This window comes from Cryptotermes secundus, unplaced genomic scaffold, assembly GCF_002891405.2.
Source record: "Cryptotermes secundus unplaced genomic scaffold, Csec_1.0 scaffold901, whole genome shotgun sequence".
Classification (NCBI taxonomy): Eukaryota; Metazoa; Arthropoda; class Insecta; order Blattodea; family Kalotermitidae; genus Cryptotermes; species Cryptotermes secundus.
Genome location: NW_019729906.1, coordinates 346,958 through 366,436, shown reverse-complemented (window position 1 = coordinate 366,436; position 19,479 = coordinate 346,958). Strand labels below are relative to the sequence as shown.

At 38.0% G+C, this 19,479-nt stretch overlaps 2 protein-coding genes across 3 annotated transcripts in view; both read left to right on the top strand.

Annotated features, from left to right (window-relative positions):
* The window catches only part of LOC111865804, a 7,224-nt gene extending 4,620 nt beyond the window's left edge, over window positions 1–2,604 (top strand). Inside the window, exon 3 of the mRNA XM_023854124.2 lies at window positions 2,342–2,604. Within this exon, the coding sequence (XP_023709892.1) occupies window positions 2,342–2,508 (167 nt within the window). The 3' untranslated portion in view covers window positions 2,509–2,604. The remainder of the gene's footprint in view (window positions 1–2,341) is intronic.
* Window positions 2,605–7,371: 4,767 nt separating this feature from the next.
* The window catches only part of LOC111865806 (nuclear pore complex protein Nup205), a 69,866-nt gene continuing 57,758 nt past the window's right edge, over window positions 7,372–19,479 (top strand). Inside the window, exons 1-7 of one of the 2 annotated variants that reach the window (XM_023854127.2) lie at window positions 7,372–7,472; window positions 8,617–8,771; window positions 11,627–11,795; window positions 13,286–13,504; window positions 15,068–15,248; window positions 15,773–15,909; window positions 16,675–16,854. In XM_023854127.2, the coding sequence (XP_023709895.1) occupies window positions 8,619–8,771; window positions 11,627–11,795; window positions 13,286–13,504; window positions 15,068–15,248; window positions 15,773–15,909; window positions 16,675–16,854 (1,039 nt within the window). In that variant the 5' untranslated portion in view covers window positions 7,372–7,472; window positions 8,617–8,618. Of the gene's footprint in view, window positions 7,473–7,524; window positions 7,653–8,616; window positions 8,772–11,626; window positions 11,796–13,285; window positions 13,505–15,067; window positions 15,249–15,772; window positions 15,910–16,674; window positions 16,855–19,479 lie in introns of those variants that run through there. The other variant, XM_023854126.2, reaches the window with a different exon arrangement.

Sequence of the window (19,479 nt, the reverse complement as noted above, 5' to 3'; positions counted from 1 at the left end):
TCACAAAACTATTCAAAAACACTAACATAAGGGCAGTCTTCAAAACAGCCAACACAATAGATAAACTAATAAATGAAAAACGAGAAATAAACCCCTGCGAACAAAGTGGGATATAGGAGATAACATGCCAAAGTTGCCAAAAACACTCCATGGGGTCAGTCAGAGTCACGTTACCACTGACGGTCAGTCAGTCTGTCTGTCTTGGTGTCGAGCCCCAGCTGGGGCTCATGACCAGATGTTTCAATGTATCTTCTTATTTAACCAAGAGTCGGACATATAGAAAACATGTCACTGTCCGTATTGTTGTAGGCTTTGCCTAGCAACAGCTGTTTACTCACCATTGCTAAGTAATGATACTTGCGTGTTGAAAAAGTATCGAACCTTCTTTTTTCCCGCATAAACCAATGAAGTGTGGGAGGCTCCCTTCAGTGGTGATGTGGAGGGGACGNATATAGAAAACATGTCACTGTCCGTATTGTTGTAGGCTTTGCCTAGTAGCCGCTGTTTACTCACTTTGCCTAGCAACCACTGTTTACTCGTTTTGCCTAGCAACAGCTGTTTACTCACCATTGCTAAGTAATGATACTTGCGTGTTGAAAAAGTATCGAACCTTCTTTTTTCCCGCATAAACCAATGAAGTGCGGGAGGCTCCCTTCAGTGGTNGTGGGATATAAGAGATAACATGCCAAAGTTGCCAAAAACACTCCATGGGGTCAGTCAGAGTCACGTTACCACTGACGGTCAGTCAGTCTGTCTGTCTTGGTGTCGAGCCCCAGCTGGGGCTCATGACCAGATGTTTCAATGTATCTTCTTATTTAACCAAGAGTCGGACATATAGAGAACATGTCACCGTCCGTATTGTTGTAGGCTTTGCCTAGCAACAGCTGTTTACTCACCATTGCTAAGTAATGATACTTGCGTGTTGAAAAAGTATCGAACCTTCTTTTTTCCCGCATAAACCAATGAAGTGTGGGAGGCTCCCTTCAGTGGTGATGTGGAGGGGACGTTCATGCGCAGTCGTGAATTTTTTCCCGCCCGCAGAAAGCATCAGTCGCTGGCAGTCGGCCTATGAGTGAGGACGTGTAGTGAGCGCTCGTCGGATTCCAGTAAGGTGTAAAATGACGGAACAACATGAGCAGTGATATTGCATCAAATTTTGCCCAAAGCTTGGTGATACCCAAGTGGAAACCATTTGCAAGATTCAAGAGGCTTTCAGGGACGATGCCATGAGCAACTCACGGATAAAGGAGTGGTGCAACCGCTTCAAAGATGGCCGCACATCAGTGGACAGCGAACCGCGTTCAGGCAGACCCTCAACAAGCCGAAATGAGAATGTTACTGAGCAAGTGTGGACTTTGCTCATGGAGAAGCGTCGTATCACAGTCCGAGAACTTGTGAACGAGATAGGGGTAAGCATTGGATCGGTACATTCAATTTTGACCGAGGATTTGGGCATGAGGAGAGTGTCCACGAAATTCGTACTGAAACTGCTAACAATGGAGCAGAAGCAACGCCATCTGGAAATTGCACAGGACATGCTGGACAATGCAAACAGTAACCCCAACTTTCTGAACACCATGATTACAGGCGGTGAGTCGTGGGTTTATGGATACGACCCAGAAACCAAGATGCACTCATCACAGTGGAAACATCCGTCATCCCCGATGCCAAAAAAAGCACGGCAGGTCCGCAGCAATGTCAAGGTCATGTTGGCCGTTTTCTTCGACTCCCGTGGGGTTGTGCATCATGTGTACGAACCGCAAGGCCAAACCATAACAAAGGAATACTACCAGGAGGTCCTTCATCACCTTCGTGATGCTGTGCGTTGCAAACAACCGGATCTATGGGCAGCAAAAACTTGGCAGCTCCATCATGATTACGCACCCGCCCATTCTGCGCATCTGATTCAGACTTTCATTGCCAAACAACATCCCTGTGGTTTGTCAGGCTCCCTACTCTCCCGACATGTCTCCGTGTGACTTTTGGCTATTTCCCAAGCTGAAAATGCCACTGAAAGGAACCCAATTTGAGTCGAGGGAAGACATCATGCAGAATGCGACGGCCCAGCTGATCACCATTCCAAAAGACACGTTCCAGAAGTGTTTCCAACAATTGCGGAAGCGCTGGGAGAAGTGTGTGCATTACCAAGGAGACTACTTTGAAGGGGATTAGGGTTTTGTACCTCCAAATCAATAAATGTATTTCTGCTGACCAAAGGTTCGATACTTTTTGAACACACCACATACTAAAAAGTCACAAATTGTTGACCAAAGGTATCATATGGTCAAAATGGATGATGTGGCTTTTTTTAAAATTCTGCTAGGGACATTGTCTGTTGTAGGTAATCGTTGGATTCTTCCCATCTGGACTAAGACTCCACATAACCAGCCTCCACTGGATTACACAGAACTAGAGAAGTGTCCAGTGCCACCACAGCAGGTGTTTGATACAGCAGAAGTACCTTTGGAGTATATGGAATTAACACACAAGAAAGAGAGTGATCTGTAAGATTTGTAACATTAACATTTTTAAGAATCAAGATGTTTCATGTGTACTGGCCAGCTGTTACTGCACTTACAATGCTAGTGTTCTTGGGAGTAATTGTCATCATGCTCAAGTACGGACCACGCCTCTGCAAGACACGCCACACTGCCAAGCCCAATGAGTTCGACTGGCAGGATAAAACCTATGAACAGAAGGTCTCATATGCCTGATTCCTCTGTGCACCCAGTCTAAGGAAGGATGCTAGTTTGTTTAGAAACTTACATGGTATACAAGAGGAGTGCAGAGGCAAGAATTTTCAGACTGGATACAGTTATGAAGGGTGTAATATTATTGGTGTAGTAGTTTCTGGTATACCTGCAGCTTGTTTGATTTGGTAACTCGTTTAAATACCTCATAATAAAGTGAACCTCAGCATTGTAAACACACAATATATCCATGGGAAGGAGACAGTTCAGTAGAAGAATTTATACATATAACTTTTTTAACAAGATTGTTTCTGAAGTCCCAAATTCTGTGTGGACTATATGTATTACTGATGAGTACCAGAATTTCTAAACAAGGCTTTTTCTGCTGTAAGCATTGATTTGGTTCATCCTGGTTTGTCACATTAGCAGTAGTATAAAAGATTATCGACTCCATCCAGTGTGATTGATAATTGTGTTTTCCTTTTTAATCTTTCATCCTTGACATGTTAAGGTCGGAGCAACTATCTTCAGCAGGACATATCAGTACATGCGAAACCTACTGTTACAATGTGATTGGTTATTATAAAGACATATACAATGACCAGTCATATTGTAATAGTAGTTTTCGCATGTATTGACATGTCCTTCTGAAGATGGTTGCTCCGACTGAAACGTGTGAAGGATGACAGATTAAAAAGGAAAAAACAATTATCAATCACACTGGACAGAGTTGATAATCTTTTATATTATTTTAGTATTGAGTTTAAATATTTTCACAAATATGTACAGGGTTATTCATCAAAAATGCACCTCTTCTTGTGTTTGCTATCAGATATGCTATATGTAAGCCACCGCCACACAGAATTATATCTTGCTATTGAAAAATTAACTTAATACAGGTATGTAACAGTTAACTTCAGTACTTTTTATTTTAACCATTTATGAATCCTGATTTTATAGGACTTTAGATTCTCACAGCGCTGGTTATGAAGTGTTCTGTCTTTTGGGATATAATACGATGTAGCCTGTTGAAAGTCCGATGTTTCGGAGTAACATAATACCTCCATCTTCAGGGTTGAAGGTGGAATGTGGGTTGGCATTCATTGGACTACATGGTTCTGTATCCCAGAAGACAGAACTCCAGATTTTGTTTTTAACAAATGATTAAATAATTTTTTAGTGTTAACTGTACAGGATAATGAGGCTCTAAAGGTGGTATATATTATTATAAAAACAAAATTTTAAAACACTTTGAACAAGTTTGAATTGCTTTCATTACTATCTTGATAATAAATATAACTGCATTACAGCTGTATAAAGACACGGAACATTTTACCATAAAATGTAGTCTTGCTAAATTTTTGACTAAGCAGTGTTTAGAATTCTGTTGAAATTGTTTAGATTTACTTAAAGCTGCCCTTATAATGTAGGGAACATGTAGGAGATAGAAATGGTTATTATTTCATATATGCATATGGGCCAGCTCTATTACATGAGGCCCAGAGTGTTTTGGTAAATTTTCATTTTGATATGTTATTTTATGGATGTAAAAGGTATTATTTTTTATGGTTTTATATTAATACTCTACTGAAGTATTTTATGCTGAATTTTTGTAGAAACATAGGATAGAATCACTTCATTGAAATTAATATAAATTACTGAATCAGTTAGTAGTACTTCATGTATCTTTTCATATTTATAAAAATAAGAGACAGTGAATATTCGGCATGGCAGTAGGTTTTAAGCACAATGGATACTGTTTTAACTGGTTAGTAATGAATGTCACATGGTAGGTTACTAGCAAGTACACATTAATATGTGATGTGTCATTAGATGTCCAGAGTTTCAAGATTATATAGCTGATATTGTCTGCTGACTCATTCCAAGCTATAAACCCAATCAGGAAAGCAGTGCTGATAGATCTTAAGAAATCCTCCTCCTAGGTCAAAACAACATCCTCTTTAAAGTAACCATGAACTGCATATGACTTAGTCTCTTCCGTCCGTATTGAGTATTCTGTGTGATAAAACTTCCTAATATTAATGTTATATCAGTGAACAATGTTGGGAAGATGGATTGTTTTTAAAATGAAGTGAAGATATCTTGAAGTTAGTGGAACTGATTGTATTCCGTCCAGAAAAATTATAAGCATTTCTTACAATGCTCTGTATTATATAACAAGCAGTATTGGTCATGGAAGGTAGATCTTAAATCTTATGATTTGTCAGTTAAATCTAATCAAACTCATGCTAACTGAAAAATTGCCAGAATACTTCCCAAAGCTGAAACAACAAAAACACAGAACTTATTTTGCTGGTACCAAGAACATTGAATGTTATCAGTCCATATTTTAGTAAGTTCTCTTTCTCACCTTGTGTCTCTGTGCACTTTGGCTTGTTACAACAGCATGGCTGTGGCAATACTTTGCCAGTTTCAGAGGTAAGAGTTGTAAAAGAGATGATCCTTTATAACTAAAGAAAGGCCTATGTCTTGATGTTTGAGTTTGTTACAACTTTTGCGTAACTATTGATGATTTAGGCTGTCTCAGAGATGATGTGATAGATTACATGTTGAATATCTTTCTTGAATTCCATGTCCACTATTGCATTGAAACGATTATTTTCATTTTGTTCTCTTGTTCATTAATACAGCATAATGGCATTAATACTAGTGTATTTTATCAGTTTATTGTACTTTTATACATAAACCTATATTAAAATAAATACGCTTTTTATTGTTGTTCCTTCATCTAAAACTAAGATTTAAAATGTGTAAAGATGTAAATGTACACCTAATTCATCTTCATGGTGTAGTGCTTAAGCATAAGGACAACTCTGCTTTATATTATGTTGATAATGTGTAGTAGGTAATGACCAAAACAGTTATGACAGCTGTAGTGATCATTAAATTGAAAGAGGTTGGGGATTACCCAGTACAATCATAAGATAGGAAGCTCCATGATGTGAGTCTAGGTCAGGTTGACCTATTTTATAATTTTATGTTTCTAAATGAAGAACAGTTATTATGCATTTGAGCTGAATTGCAGTGGTCAATAAAATAATCAAATGTAGGTAGTTTCAGCTAAATCACATATGGTAATGGTGCTCCTATAGATTCCATAATGCAGCTATTATTGTAAGGTTTTCTCTCTTAAAGCAAGGAGTTTCTAACAAAATTCATAAGTCTGCTTTTGTATTGCACAGATTTAGGGTCTCGCAGATCTGTTACTATTACTGTTTATACAAGTTTACAGTGTGCATATACATATTTGTGAACCCAGGTAATTGCCTTTTCTGTGTCAAAGGCTAACAGTCCTACATATAGATGAATGGCGATCTTGCAAGTCTGCTTTTTTCTTAAGAAGGACAAATAATCTACAAATCAAAATTCTCTGCTGATTTTATCATAACAGCAGTAAAATGCTCATGTAATAACTGTAAACTATAAGGGATGTTTAACAATGACATTGAAGAGTGTATTGTGCTCACATATTTATTGTAATAGATGTCATCTGCAACAAGGAATAACCCCTTGTTTCTGCACATAACAGTCAGAGAAAGTGATGCATGTCCCAGCAGTGCACCAGATATTCGAGTCTTGTGGAGAATATATCAAGCTTAATGTGTTTGTACCCACTAATGCAACTTTACAATATGGGTATACATTCACTGTTACCCTATGGTCCAGAACTAACGAAGATGAATGCCCAGTGACAGGTCACCACCACCACGACTACTACTACACACCCTATGCATCTTGAAATGCCATAAACAAAAACACTCCACAGATTGTAAGATTTGAGGCTTTCACGGCGGTTACTATGAAGAAAGCAGTCTTCTGGGATTTGGCACCGTGTATATGTGGTGTTAACTGACGTTCCTCCGAAACGTCTGTTAACACCACATATACACGGTGCCAAATCTCAGAAGACTGCTTTCTTCACTCCATAGATTGTTTGGAAATGTCTTGCCCATCCATCATTTAGCCTGGATCATGCCCCTTGATATTTACACTTCTTTGGCTCACTAGAAAAGCACTTTAAAGGAAAATATTACTGGCATAACAGTGAGATCGAAGTGGAGCTGCACCAGTTATTGGAAAGGCTGAGCTTGCATTTATTCTATGTGGGCATCAAACAGTGGGACAAATTTGGTAATGGGCTGGCAGTTGTGTGTCCGTAAAGTAAATTATGGATACAACACTGATCACATCAAACCTGATGATGGAAACAGGTAAGACTCTGAAACGGCAAACATCAACTCTATGGTACTTACCCAAAAAGATTTATTTACTCCTTACTGTTTTGGGCATTTGTGTCAAACTCATAAATGCAAGCATAATGTAACACATCCTTAAATGTTAAGGGTAAAGTTGTCCCTCTGTTTAATTAAGCACTGTGCCATGAAGGTATAGGGGGGAGTTGATGTATACATCCACGTTTTGATCACAACAGTAGCTGGAGGTGAGTGGTCAGCTTCACGCCCCCGGCCGCTTTACCTTCGGACAAAAAGGCCACGGTACCCACTGCAAAGGAGGGTGGGTGAACCCCCAGAGCCAGTCTGGACTACGTGGAGAAGAGAAAATTCTTGACCTTATCGGGACTCGAACTCTGACCCCCTCGTCCGTCCAACCCGTAGCCAGTCGCTATCGGTCGTTATACCGACCATACCGACTGAGCTCTCCTGCGTCATCACATCGATATCACTCTACGAAGTTAGCACACGCGGATGAGTTTGACTCTGCTGCAGTAGGTAAATTTGTGACAGCAATGAATATTTGGAGGTAAATATTAATTTATGGTATTTTTTGATTAAGCAGTGCTTGGCAGTGTTTTTCGAAACATCTGTTTAGCGGTTTCGGCGGCGCGTGGGATTGAGTCGGAAAGTGTAATGTGGAATTTGGTTCTTATTTGTTAGCATACGAATTAATTGCCTCTCCCGTCTTTTATAATCATGTCGGAAGGTAATGCATAGTGAAACGTTACACGTTGTCGAGTTTTGTTAACAATTGCTGTGGAACTTCTTTTACTTGCGTTAAAGCATATTAAATTATTTTCTTCCAAGTCTTTTTTTCAGAATAATTTTAGTGGTGTAAAATATGTGTATAGTAAGGGAGCTTCTAACGCTTTGCATTTTGATTATAAACTGAGTATTAGTCTTGCACATGTTGTTATAAAGTCGGCATGTTTACAGTTTTACAGGTTTCTTGACCCCTAACCAGTTAATAAGGCAGTAGATGTTTTTTTAAGTTACTTGAACATATTAACAAACATTATAATTGCATACAAACCTAGGGGTAGAGAAATCTGAAGACTGCTGAAGTGGTGCCATGGAACTGTAACAGGCCACATTGTCTAATACATTATTTACAGTTTGAGATCCAATGGAATGCATGTTGAAGGTCGAAATTTATTAATGCTATACATTGTTTTAATCCTAAAAAAAATATTTTTGGTTATGTTGTACTGGGAATTCAACTCACTGTTCATCAGTTGTGGCCAAAATGCAGTCAAGTAATGAGGATGACTGCAACCTGAAAAACCATGTGTGCTGTTTCTCAGTGAAGATATCAGATTTCATTATGAGTTTAATGAGATTGTACGCTTTTCAGTAACATTGGAAGATATATGTGAATTACTGAATAAATCATTCACTGTAACGATACTTACAGTAGTGACACAGTGTCACTACACAGTTCAACTTTACTTACAGTCTAACATTTTAAATATGAAAGTATAATTTTAGTTAACATTGGTTTTAACATCTGGGAAGATAGTGAAAGCAGAAGAAAACCTGAATTTAGACATGGTTCCGGTAAGGAGTTTAAAATGATATGGACCTTCATAGCAATTTATTTTTATAATTTTTTTCTATTAGCCTAATATAGAGTTAACCTTGTTTTAAGAGTAATTTTGTTTTTATTTAAGAAATGGCAAAGAGTGAGGACATGTGGACTCCATTTAAAGAGTTGCAGACTATAGTGGAAGCAGTTGTTTCCAGACCTGTTCAAGGTGTACTCAAGCAGGTGGAAGGTATCCTTCGGAAACACAAACAGAATTTCATCGCCCTGCTTAAGAATCCAGTAAGACAACTTTTCTACAGTCATGCTACATAGTGATAGTACATGAACAGTCTGTCATTTCTGATTCCAGTCACTTTGCATGCATAAGGTTACTCAGTATTTGTGACTGATTCACATGCATTGATCAACACACATGAGGGCCTTTGTTTTACATACATGCAGCAATCCCTCTTCAGCTGTAGGTGTTACATTCCTGAACTGCATCACAGATGGTGAAACTGCATTTGACAAGAGGAATGCCTGGCAGGAAATTTGCGATTAGGGAAACCACAAAACAAACAAACAAACAAACTCCATGGTTTTAGTCTGCAAGCGAACTATACTGACCAAGTGACCACCGCTTGTCTGCAAAGTTAGTGCAAAAATCCTATTAACATTATTAAAGTCTAACGAGATTGTCTCTTCCATCTCTAAACACAAGCTGTATGTAATAACATGTTTAAAAATACATTAGATATAAAATTTAGAAAGTCACAAAATGATGCACAACATTGGTAAGCTAGAAGCTGGAAACTGGCTTTGTTCTGATGCTGTCAACATGTAGACTATAAAGCTTTGAATAGGAAAGGATTTGGAAGAAAGTGGTCATGGCCTAATTGAGGTGCTATCTTAGCATTTGTTTTCAAGGACTGAGCAAAACCTCAGGATAGCTGGTGTCCTGGGCAAACACAAGCATGGAGCATTACCACTCCCAGCCTGCTTGGCGAGATGCCATTACAGTTCTCCCAGCAATTGTGTGTTTCATGGTGTGTACTACTACCAGTGCTTTCCAAATAAAAACCGTGGGTACACAGAAACAAATACCATATCTGGCAAAATTGGATACAGGTGGAAGATTTTATACTTCAAATTCATGATTGGTAAAACTGCAGTTGGTGGAGGACTGCTGTGTATATCATCTGCCCTCTATTCTTAATAGATTGTCCTGAGAAAATCAAGCGTCTGATTTGTACAATAGATAACTTTTCAACCACACTTATGAATATTTGGTTTTGATTTTATGATGGTTAACTGATGGAATTTTGGAGCTGTGCATATAACATTTGACATGAAGGCAATTTATGACCTGCAAATTTTGAAACTTCTTTCTATTTATGTTGGAAAATACTGACTCTAATTGCACAAAATTGTAATTTGATGTTTTTGAAGGCTAATGAACTGTCAAAGCTAGATGTGTAGAATTCAGTATGGTAATAGTTTGTAAAATGTGTACACGTATTTTATGAAACAGTCTTTCGTGTTTGAAAATTCTAAATTGGTAAGTGTATGAACCTTTGAGGTTATGTTTTCAAAATAAATCAAAACCAACCTTCACTATATTTCATATTTCCCAATCTACTTTTGTTCACTGTCCTTCCATCCTTTCCTTGATCTTCCATGTGTTCATTTGTTGAAGATATCATCTCCATTCCCCGTCTAACCCATTATAACTTATGATTGATTGATTGATTGATTGATTTATTTCGTCACTGTAGATCATTGTACATGATATAGGACAAGTCAAGTTAATTCTGAAAATTAACAATTTAATATATGAGTAAGATTAAAATTACAATAGTTACAGTTGTTTACAGTTGATTACAATTTAGAATTAGTTAGATATTCTTATTTGTGGAGAATTTGATGGATTGAAGATGTGAGATTTGAGGGTGTGTAGGCAGTGACTGTGAGGTCTGCTGTCTTCTGGAATGTGATGCCATGTAATTTTGAGTTTACCAAGGTTTTGGAGGAACATAATGCCTCCATTTTCAGGGTCGGAGTGGAAGCTTAATAAGCTTAATAATGATCTTTAAGATACAAAAGAGAGCTATTAGAACTATAATGCAAATACAAAAAACAACCAGCTGCAAACAATATTTTAAATTGTTACATATATTACCTCTACCAAGTCTGTATATATATGAAATATTAGTTTACATGAAATCCAACTTGAATGTTTTCATCACTAATTCAGCAGTACACTCACACAATACAAGAAAAAAAGACAACTTATACATAGTTCCATGTAGGACGAGTCTGTGTAAAAACAACTTCAATAATATTGGACTTCGTCTTTTAAACCACTTGCCGCAATATATAAAGGACATACCAGCACTATACAAATTTAAAAAGACTTTGAAAACATTTCTACTTGAACATTGTTTTTATAGTATAGATGAGTTCTTCTTGTTTGGGGATAAATCCTAGTTAACATCAATATTACCAGATAATTCAAGAATAAGTGACTTGTTGAGCATATACCAGCATGCTATGAATGTATACTGCGCAGTTCTCTTCTGCTTAAAGGAATCAAGACACCAGGTTGGATGTGATAGAAAGGACATCATGAGATGGAGGGACGTCTACGTAGGCCGCTCAGAGAGAGATCGAGAATACCAGGCCATCAAGAAGGGCATCAGTCTGCTGAGAACATTACATTAGCTATCAATATCATTATTCTAAGGCCACGCCATAGCTTAAGCGATTAGTCGCTGGCTTCCCACCACTGTGATCTGAGCAAGTGGGATTTGTGATGGACAAAATGGCGCTGGGGCAGGTTTCCTCCGAGTACTTCGGTTTCCCCTGCCAATGTTCATTCCATCAAATTCTCCACAAATAAGAATATCTAACCAATTCTAAATTGTAATCAGCAGTAAAATTGTAACTATTGTAATTTTAATCTACTTATATATCAAATTGTTAATATTCAGAATTAACTTGACTTGTCATATATCATGTACAATGATCTACAGTGACGAAATAAATAAATCAATCAATCAATCAAGCTGCTTGCCTGGCAAGTGAAAGGGTAAGTGTGTCTGCTCTGTTTTGTTTGTGAAATATGCAGTCAGTAGTTACAGTTTTTTTCTTTTTAGCCAAAGAGTGCCAAGAGTCGTGAGGAATTGCGCAAAGGGATTACTGAAGGCATTTCATTTCCTGGCATTGGACATCAGATTTTGTCTAAAGAACTGGTGGATGAAGCAATCATCATATCAGATATGTATGAACTGAATGAGTATATGGCTCTGGATCTTCTTTGCACTGGTAAGCCATTAACTGTTGTTTTGTTTTTTTTTACTTGTCCTGTCTTTGCATTAAATTTTAGTTAATGATTGTTCTGGACTACTGTATATATCCTAAACACAAGAAGCGTTAATAGGTCAGGCAAGTAAGTTTAGAGACTAATTTTTTAAAAATTTATTTCAAGAGCTGCAGATGTTAGCAACCTAGAATTTCAAAGTAATGTCCCTCCAGTTCTTTACAATTTTCCAGCTGATTCTGCTTTAATCATGCTACAGATGCCACCTGCCACCACACATGCACACCCATCTACAGAACTTCTCCCTGATACACATGGGTGCACTACTGCTGCTGCCGCCACCACCACAACTTATCTTTTTTTAAATAAATAGGACAAGTCCATGATTTATTTAAACCGTCCTGCAGTGCATACACTCATTTATCTCCTTCTCTACCCCGCACTACATGCTTCGGCACAATAATGCCATCTTCAGGTGCTTACTTATCCACGCCAAACTAGTTCACTGCATGCCTTGTTCTCATATTAAAATAACCAAAATATGTATCTATCATATACATTGTCAAACGTTAAAAATATTAAAATTGTTCAGGATACCACATCGCTACGTTGTGACAGTATACTGACAGTATAACACACGCAGTCACAGGAGCAAGACACAACAAAAGCACAACACACACAAGATAGTGAAGGAGTGCTCCAACAGAGGAGAATGGGCGTGACTGGCGTAGTGAGGTGCGACGTAGTGATGTGGTATCCTGAACAATTTTAATATTTTTAACGTTTGACAATGTATATGATAGATACATATTTTGGTTATTTTAATATGAGAACAAGGCATGCAGTGAACTAGTTTGGCGTGGATAAGTAAGCACCTGAAGATGACATTATTGTGCCGAAGCGTGTAGTGCGGGGGAGAGAAGGAGATAAATGAGTGTATGCACTGCAGGACGGTTTAAATAAATCATGGACTTAAATCAGTGCAACAGGATGCTAAAATATAACATTAGAAATAGGACAAATGTTTCTTGGATGAATATGAATCTCATATTTCTGTTTGTATATCAGAAATTTAGTACTAAGTCCCAGTGTTTTCATAAAGGTGCACTAAGTAACAGAAGTAATTTTGTTTATAACATATTCACTACCAGTAAATCATTCTAAAGAATTTTTGTTGTGTATAGTGTTTGTGCGTGCTTTCAAATGAGAGAGAGAGAGGGAGGGAGGGAGGGAGTAAAAAGGAAATGCTGAATTTACATGCAGAAACCATCCATGTGGCTACATATTTTCTTAATTTGAAGTCTTATTCTCAGAACTTAGCTGCATGTTTTAAATACATTATTTTTGTTTTATGGAAAAAGTGTTGGTGAGATGTACTGTTGCCATCAGAAACGAATTACTGTGAATGATATTATGAACATTGTCAAGATGAAAGTAACTTCCTATGGGACACAAAAGGCAGTTTTAAAATAATACAGGTATATCTTTTTCTAAGCCCAACAACAAATGCCATATCATCCTGGACTGACACGTGGTTTGGTAGCAGTACTGCTATATTATGATGGCCGTAAATCAATTACAACAGCACTTCGTGCACTTGTTCAGGCCCGGAGAGGCATCTCTTGGACCTTAGAGTCTTCTGAAGAAGTGGTGACGTACATTACTCAGTACACCCAAGAGCTTATGGAATATGGCCTCATCAATAAGATTTTAGGTAAGTGGAGCAGTTGGATTTTGAAGCTTTCTGAGGTTAGTTCATATTACGGGATTTTGCTGGTACCCATCTACTGGAGTGCATGGTAGCATAACCCAGAAAACCACAATAGAAATCTTCATTATCTTATATCTGTTGAATGTTTCATATGTGAGTACCTCTTCCATCTACAATAAGATGGACTAATTAATTTGAGATGCACAGTGTAAAGTTTCTCATTGGAAAGTTAATAGAAGGCTAATCATAAACATGCAGTACTCTGTTAAAATGTATTTAAATTCGGTAGTGTGATGAGTTCAGTTCAAATACCAATGTATCAGGCATTTACTAAGATATTTTAAAAGTAACAGTTCTTATGCCAGTTGTACAGTGTCATATACATAAATTAATAAATACGGAGAATTATAAACTTACAAGGCGGGTGTCAGAAATCTGCTGGCGCACTTGCCTCAGGTCGCTAAATGGAGACTGGTGGTTAGCACAAAGGTGTTTTTAAGAAGCATACTGCAGGATTCAAGGAGAATTGATTTTGTTATTTGGCTGGTATATTTAAGTTACATTTCTGTACATGAATGAAAATAAAACAATGAAAACTTGCTGTTGTAAGTATTGAACCTCTTTTGAGGAAACTAAGTGTTTTAGTTCGATTGTACTGCTTATTGTGGTTAGCCGAGTGATAGGGATGAGATTTTAATCTGTAGGTTTCAATGTGTTGATTTTTCAACTTAATGTGTGAATCCGTTGTATGACAGTCCTTTACTGCGGTTCAGTAGAAGAGTTTCATTTTCTCCTGCCCTGACCCAAAAGAAGCCATTGTTACATACTGTGGATAGTGGACATCATAGCAAGGTACAAGGTGCAAATGTGGAGCAAGGCATCTAAGAACAGGAAATTTTGAAATATGCAGTTAGAAACATATATTAATTTTTATGAACTACTTGCTACATGTTTGTGAACTGTTATGAAATATGTAGGATTTGAGGTTTATAGCGGTGGTTATGAAGAATACTATCTTCTGGGATATAACGCTTTGTAGTCCATTGAAAGTCCACTGACATTTTGGAAGAACATATCGCCTCAGTCTTCAGGGTCGAAGAAGCAAGAAACCAGCATGAAAGCAGGTGGCAAGCAGAGTTTATTTTTTGACCCATATGGTGCAGGTGATATGTTCCTCCAAACTGTCAATTGGCTATGAATTCACTACACAGTGTTATATCACAGAAAATTGTTCTCTGATATAAAGTACTATATTGTATTTAAATTGCAGTGTTCTGCATTATGATGTGTAGTCTCATAGGTAGTTACAGTGTTTTCAAAAAGCCTTCTGTCTCCATTTTCACTTCTACCCTGAAGACAGGGGTGTCAGATTCCTCCAGAACATCTGTAACTTCCAGTGAGACTACACAGTATCAAAACACAAAAGGACCCAAATTTCTGCCACTATGAAAACCACAAATCACATTATATTTAAAACTTCTCAGTAAACAGGTTTTATATTTGTTTCATTGAAAATTTCACACAATTGGGAAAAAATATACTTTTATATATATGTATTCCATTCAGAGTTGCTGCAAACACTGGACCTGTCAAAGGAGATTGAGTTACTGCAGCAGAACCGGGCACTTGGTGGTCCTCGTCATCACCGTCAAGTGGAAGACTTGTTTCTAGGCATTCGGCAGACACTTGCAGATGTTGTCTATTACTGGGCAGCCCAGTGTGGTCTCCCCAAGGACCCTACCTTCAAGTATATAAGTCTTAGATTAAATACTGGTTTTAAAATATAAAATGTTTTGTCCAGTTCTCTCTAGTAATTTATTTTGAGTACACTGTCAGCTCAACCTTAGAAATATCCATATGAAGTACCTATAATGCATTAGAAAATAATAGTGCATGAACATGTTTATTGCAATGCTGTTATGGATTAATACAAATTTCACATTAATTATTTAACTTATGTTAGTGGAATGTCTTATGCAAAGCCTGTCATTTTACACAGTATTGAGCCAATTTCATCAACCTGCATTCTTACAACCTGTTTCCCTAAGATCTATCTTAATGCTTTCCTTCTGTCTTCTTGGTGATATTTTAAGTCCAATTGTTACCCTGAGCACATTATTTTTTTAAAACTTCTAATTTATGTTCTTGCCTTGTAGTAGATTACATTTCACTCCTTTTCCAAAATTTGCAGGATTGATCATTCTCTTAATTTTGTGATCCTCTCATCTTTGTTATTGGTGTTCCCAGACAAATTTTTAATCATGCTTACAGGTTGATAAATCATTTGAAAACTACAACTCTGGAGGAAGATGCTGCAGGAGGGATTGATAGTGTGACCCTTGGCCTGGTAATGGCTTTGATGTATGCCCTCGATTTGAGCATTCTTCAGCGACGAGAGGATGGAGAAAGTAAGTCTGTGATATCATTTGAAACTTGAATGTTGTTCCATCTTTTTATAGTCAGGACTCCAGAAATATGCTTATTCACTTACCATGAATTGACAGTGACTGGCGGTGAGTGTCAATCACAGTGGCAGCACGCTATAAAGTATGTCTGTGTTTGCGAAGGTAGCAACCTTGCGATGGGCTGATCCCCCATTCAAAGAGTCCTACTAACTGTTAGAGGATTAAAAAACTGGAGTGAAACAAAGTGTTTTGTGGATGTCATATGCTCCAAAGTGAGAGCAACAGGAAAAAGAGAAATAGATGGTGAGTATTATAAAAATATCTCTTTGACTATGGGCAAGTGAATTTGATTATGTGGCTATTAGAATGAGATTGTATTACTGGAGTCATTAAAAGCCTGCATTGAGAGGTCATCAGGAGTTGAACCCTTGACCTGTCAGCTTGTGGCATAGTGTCACAACCAACTATGCTAATGCATGCAAATTACGGCATAGATCACCAGGTTGTTTAATTATTAATATATGACTCCTGCTCTCAGTATATTTGTAGAAGAATAGGCATAAATTCTTGTGATTGTTTTTTATTCTTTGAATATAAAGAGGTGTACATTTTACAAATGGTACTTTGCAGGAGTTCCACAGAAAACTATTAATCCTTAGTGAGTCTGTTGTACACATATTAACCCCAAGGCTTCATACTTAATTCTGCTAGTGTAGTGTATAAGTTTGTAATGCAAGTAGAACATAAGACTGTTATTTCTTGTTACAGAACTGGTGCAGAAATTGCCACTCATAGCAGAACCAGACTTTATCACAGGTTTGATACGTGAACTGTCCCCTTCTGGTAGAAGTTGGGAATGCTCAGGCCTACAGGCATTGGCAAATCTTGCCTGGGGTCTAGCTTTGGCCACTCTTCATATGGCACCCCCACATCTCCATCCAGCAGAAGGTAAGAAATATGTGATTAATGTTTTGCAGTTAATGACCCGAATTATAATACAGTCAACTCTCGATTATCCGGGGGCGGATTAACCGGTTTGCGGCTTAACCGGGGCTTTTTTTTTTAAGTTTATATGTTGTTTAATATTCATTCACTTTTGTTTCACATGGTGAGTTTAACACTATTTTCGCACTAGTGTGAACCGAGCTCTGCATTATTTCGTCCCGTTATGCGAACACAATGTTCTAGGGTGGGGGTGAAAGAATGCAAGAATTTTTGGAAAGTTTCAAGGACAAATACACCGCCCCAGGTTATTTAACGGTACCATCTCAGTGTGAGAGTGCATTGTGAAAGTAAGTATCAGTTTCTTAATATAGATCTTCAAGTGCGTTAGCAAAATGTCGGGGTTTAAAAGGAAGCGTGTTGTGTTAAGTATTCAACAGAAACTTGAAATTATCAATCAGCTGGAAAAAGGAGCTGTAGTTAAACAATTAGCAATGCAATACGGTATTGGAGAACAAACTGTTCGTGATTTGAAAAAACAAAAGAATGAGTTAATTTCCTTTGCTTCGTCTTCTAATTCAAGCGGAATGAAGAAGAGAAAAACCATGAAGAAATCAACATACGATGATCTCGACAAAGCGATGCTGACCTGGTTTAATCAACTAAGGGCACAGGGAACAACAATAACAGGACCAGTTTGTGCTAAACAAGCTAAATATTTTTTCGAAGCACTTGAACTAGAAGGGAGTTTTGACGCTTCTTCCGGTTGGCTAACACGTTTCAAGCAGCGTCATGGAATACGAGAAATCAGTATTCAAGGTGAGAAATTGTCAGGGGACTTGTCAGCATCAGATCAATTTTGCACCAATTTTGATAGTTTTGTGAAAAGTGAAAATCTGCTGCCAGAACAAATCTATAATGCCGATGAAACGGGTCTTTATTGGAAATGCTTGCCAACCAGAACATTGGCATTTCAAAATGAAAGACAGGCTCCAGGTCACAAATCCAGTAAGGAGAGATTGACAGTCTTGTGCTGTTCTAATGCATCAGGAACACACAAACTAATACCAGTAGTTATCGGCAAAGCGAAAAGACCACGCTCTTTTAAAGGAACAGTAGCTTCAAGTCTGCCTATCCATTATTTTAACCAGAAAGTAGCTTGGATGAATAGAGCGATATTTAAAGAATGGTTTGATTTTAAATTCGTGCCTCAAGTTCGTGACCATCTAAAATCCCAAGGCCTACCTGAGAAAGCTGTGCTCCTCATTGACAATGCGCCCTCACATCCTAACGAAAGTCTCCTGAGGTCAGATGATGGAAATATTTTTGTGAAATATTTTCCCGCTAATGTTACCGCACTTATCCAACCAATGGATCAAGGAGTTATCTCAAGTATGAAGAGAATCTACAGATCAAATTTGCTACAAAAGTACATCGATGAAGGCAATGATCTGACGTGTTTCTGGAAGTCCTTTTCAGTATTAGATGCCATATACGAGATTTCAACAGCGTGGGATACAGTAAAGCCATCTGTATTGAAAAATTCATGGAAGAAACTGATGCCTTTCATCACTAATGAAGATGACGAAATCCATGGATTCACTGGATTCAGTGAAAATGAGATAGCCATAAAATTGACAAAAGTGGCTAACCAAGTTCATGGTGGTGAAGAAGTCAACGAGGAAAATATAAGAGAGTGGTTTAACTGTGACTCGTGTGAACCGGGCTTCGAAATGTTAAGCAGTGACGAAATCGTAACTTCAATGGGGGTGCAGCCAGAAGAGCGGGAAGAAAGTGAGAATGAGGAAGAGGTGGACAGTGTTGCCAGTAAGAAAGTATCACATGGTGCTGCGCTTAATCATTTGGAATCCTTACTAGACTATCTTGAGAGTGAAGAGGACAGTTTATTAAGTGACAAGCTAATATTACGTAGGCTTCGTACGGATATCCGTAAAAAGGAAAATGCCGCGAAAAAGCAAAAGACAGTATTAAATTATTTTAAGTGTTAAGTGTGACCGTAAAAAGTGCTGGATGTTGTTGAACAGTGATTGAAATAACTAATTCATACTGAGTGTAATGTAAAGAAAGTATTAAATAGGCCATGAGATGACATAGAAATGAGGATGAATAAATTTAAATACAGGTAGGTCTATAGTATTATGAAGGTATTAAAAGGTAAAAGGTAAAGTTGTTCCTCTGCTCAACGAATTAAGCCCTACGCCATTAAGGCGTGTGGGGGAGTGGATGTATAGATCCAAATTTTCTTGACCTCGGCACTAGTTGGAGGTGAGTGGTCAGCTTCACGCCCCGGCCGCTTTACCCCCGGGGAAAGAGCCCCCGGTACCCATTGGATAGGAGGTTGGATGGACCCCAGAGCCGGTCTGGACGATTTGGAGAAGTTAAAATTCTTGACCCTACCGGGACTCGAACTCCGACCCTTCACAGTCGTCCAGCCCGTATAATAAAATTTGGCTTAACCGGGTTTTCGATTAACCGTGACTTCCATCCCCACCATTAGCCCGGATAATCGAGAGTTGACTGTATGTTCAACTTACCTGGCCTCTGCCTGTATCATTAATGATAAAGGAATCCATTCCAGAGGTAGGAGCACCCATTAGGAGGACTCTGCTA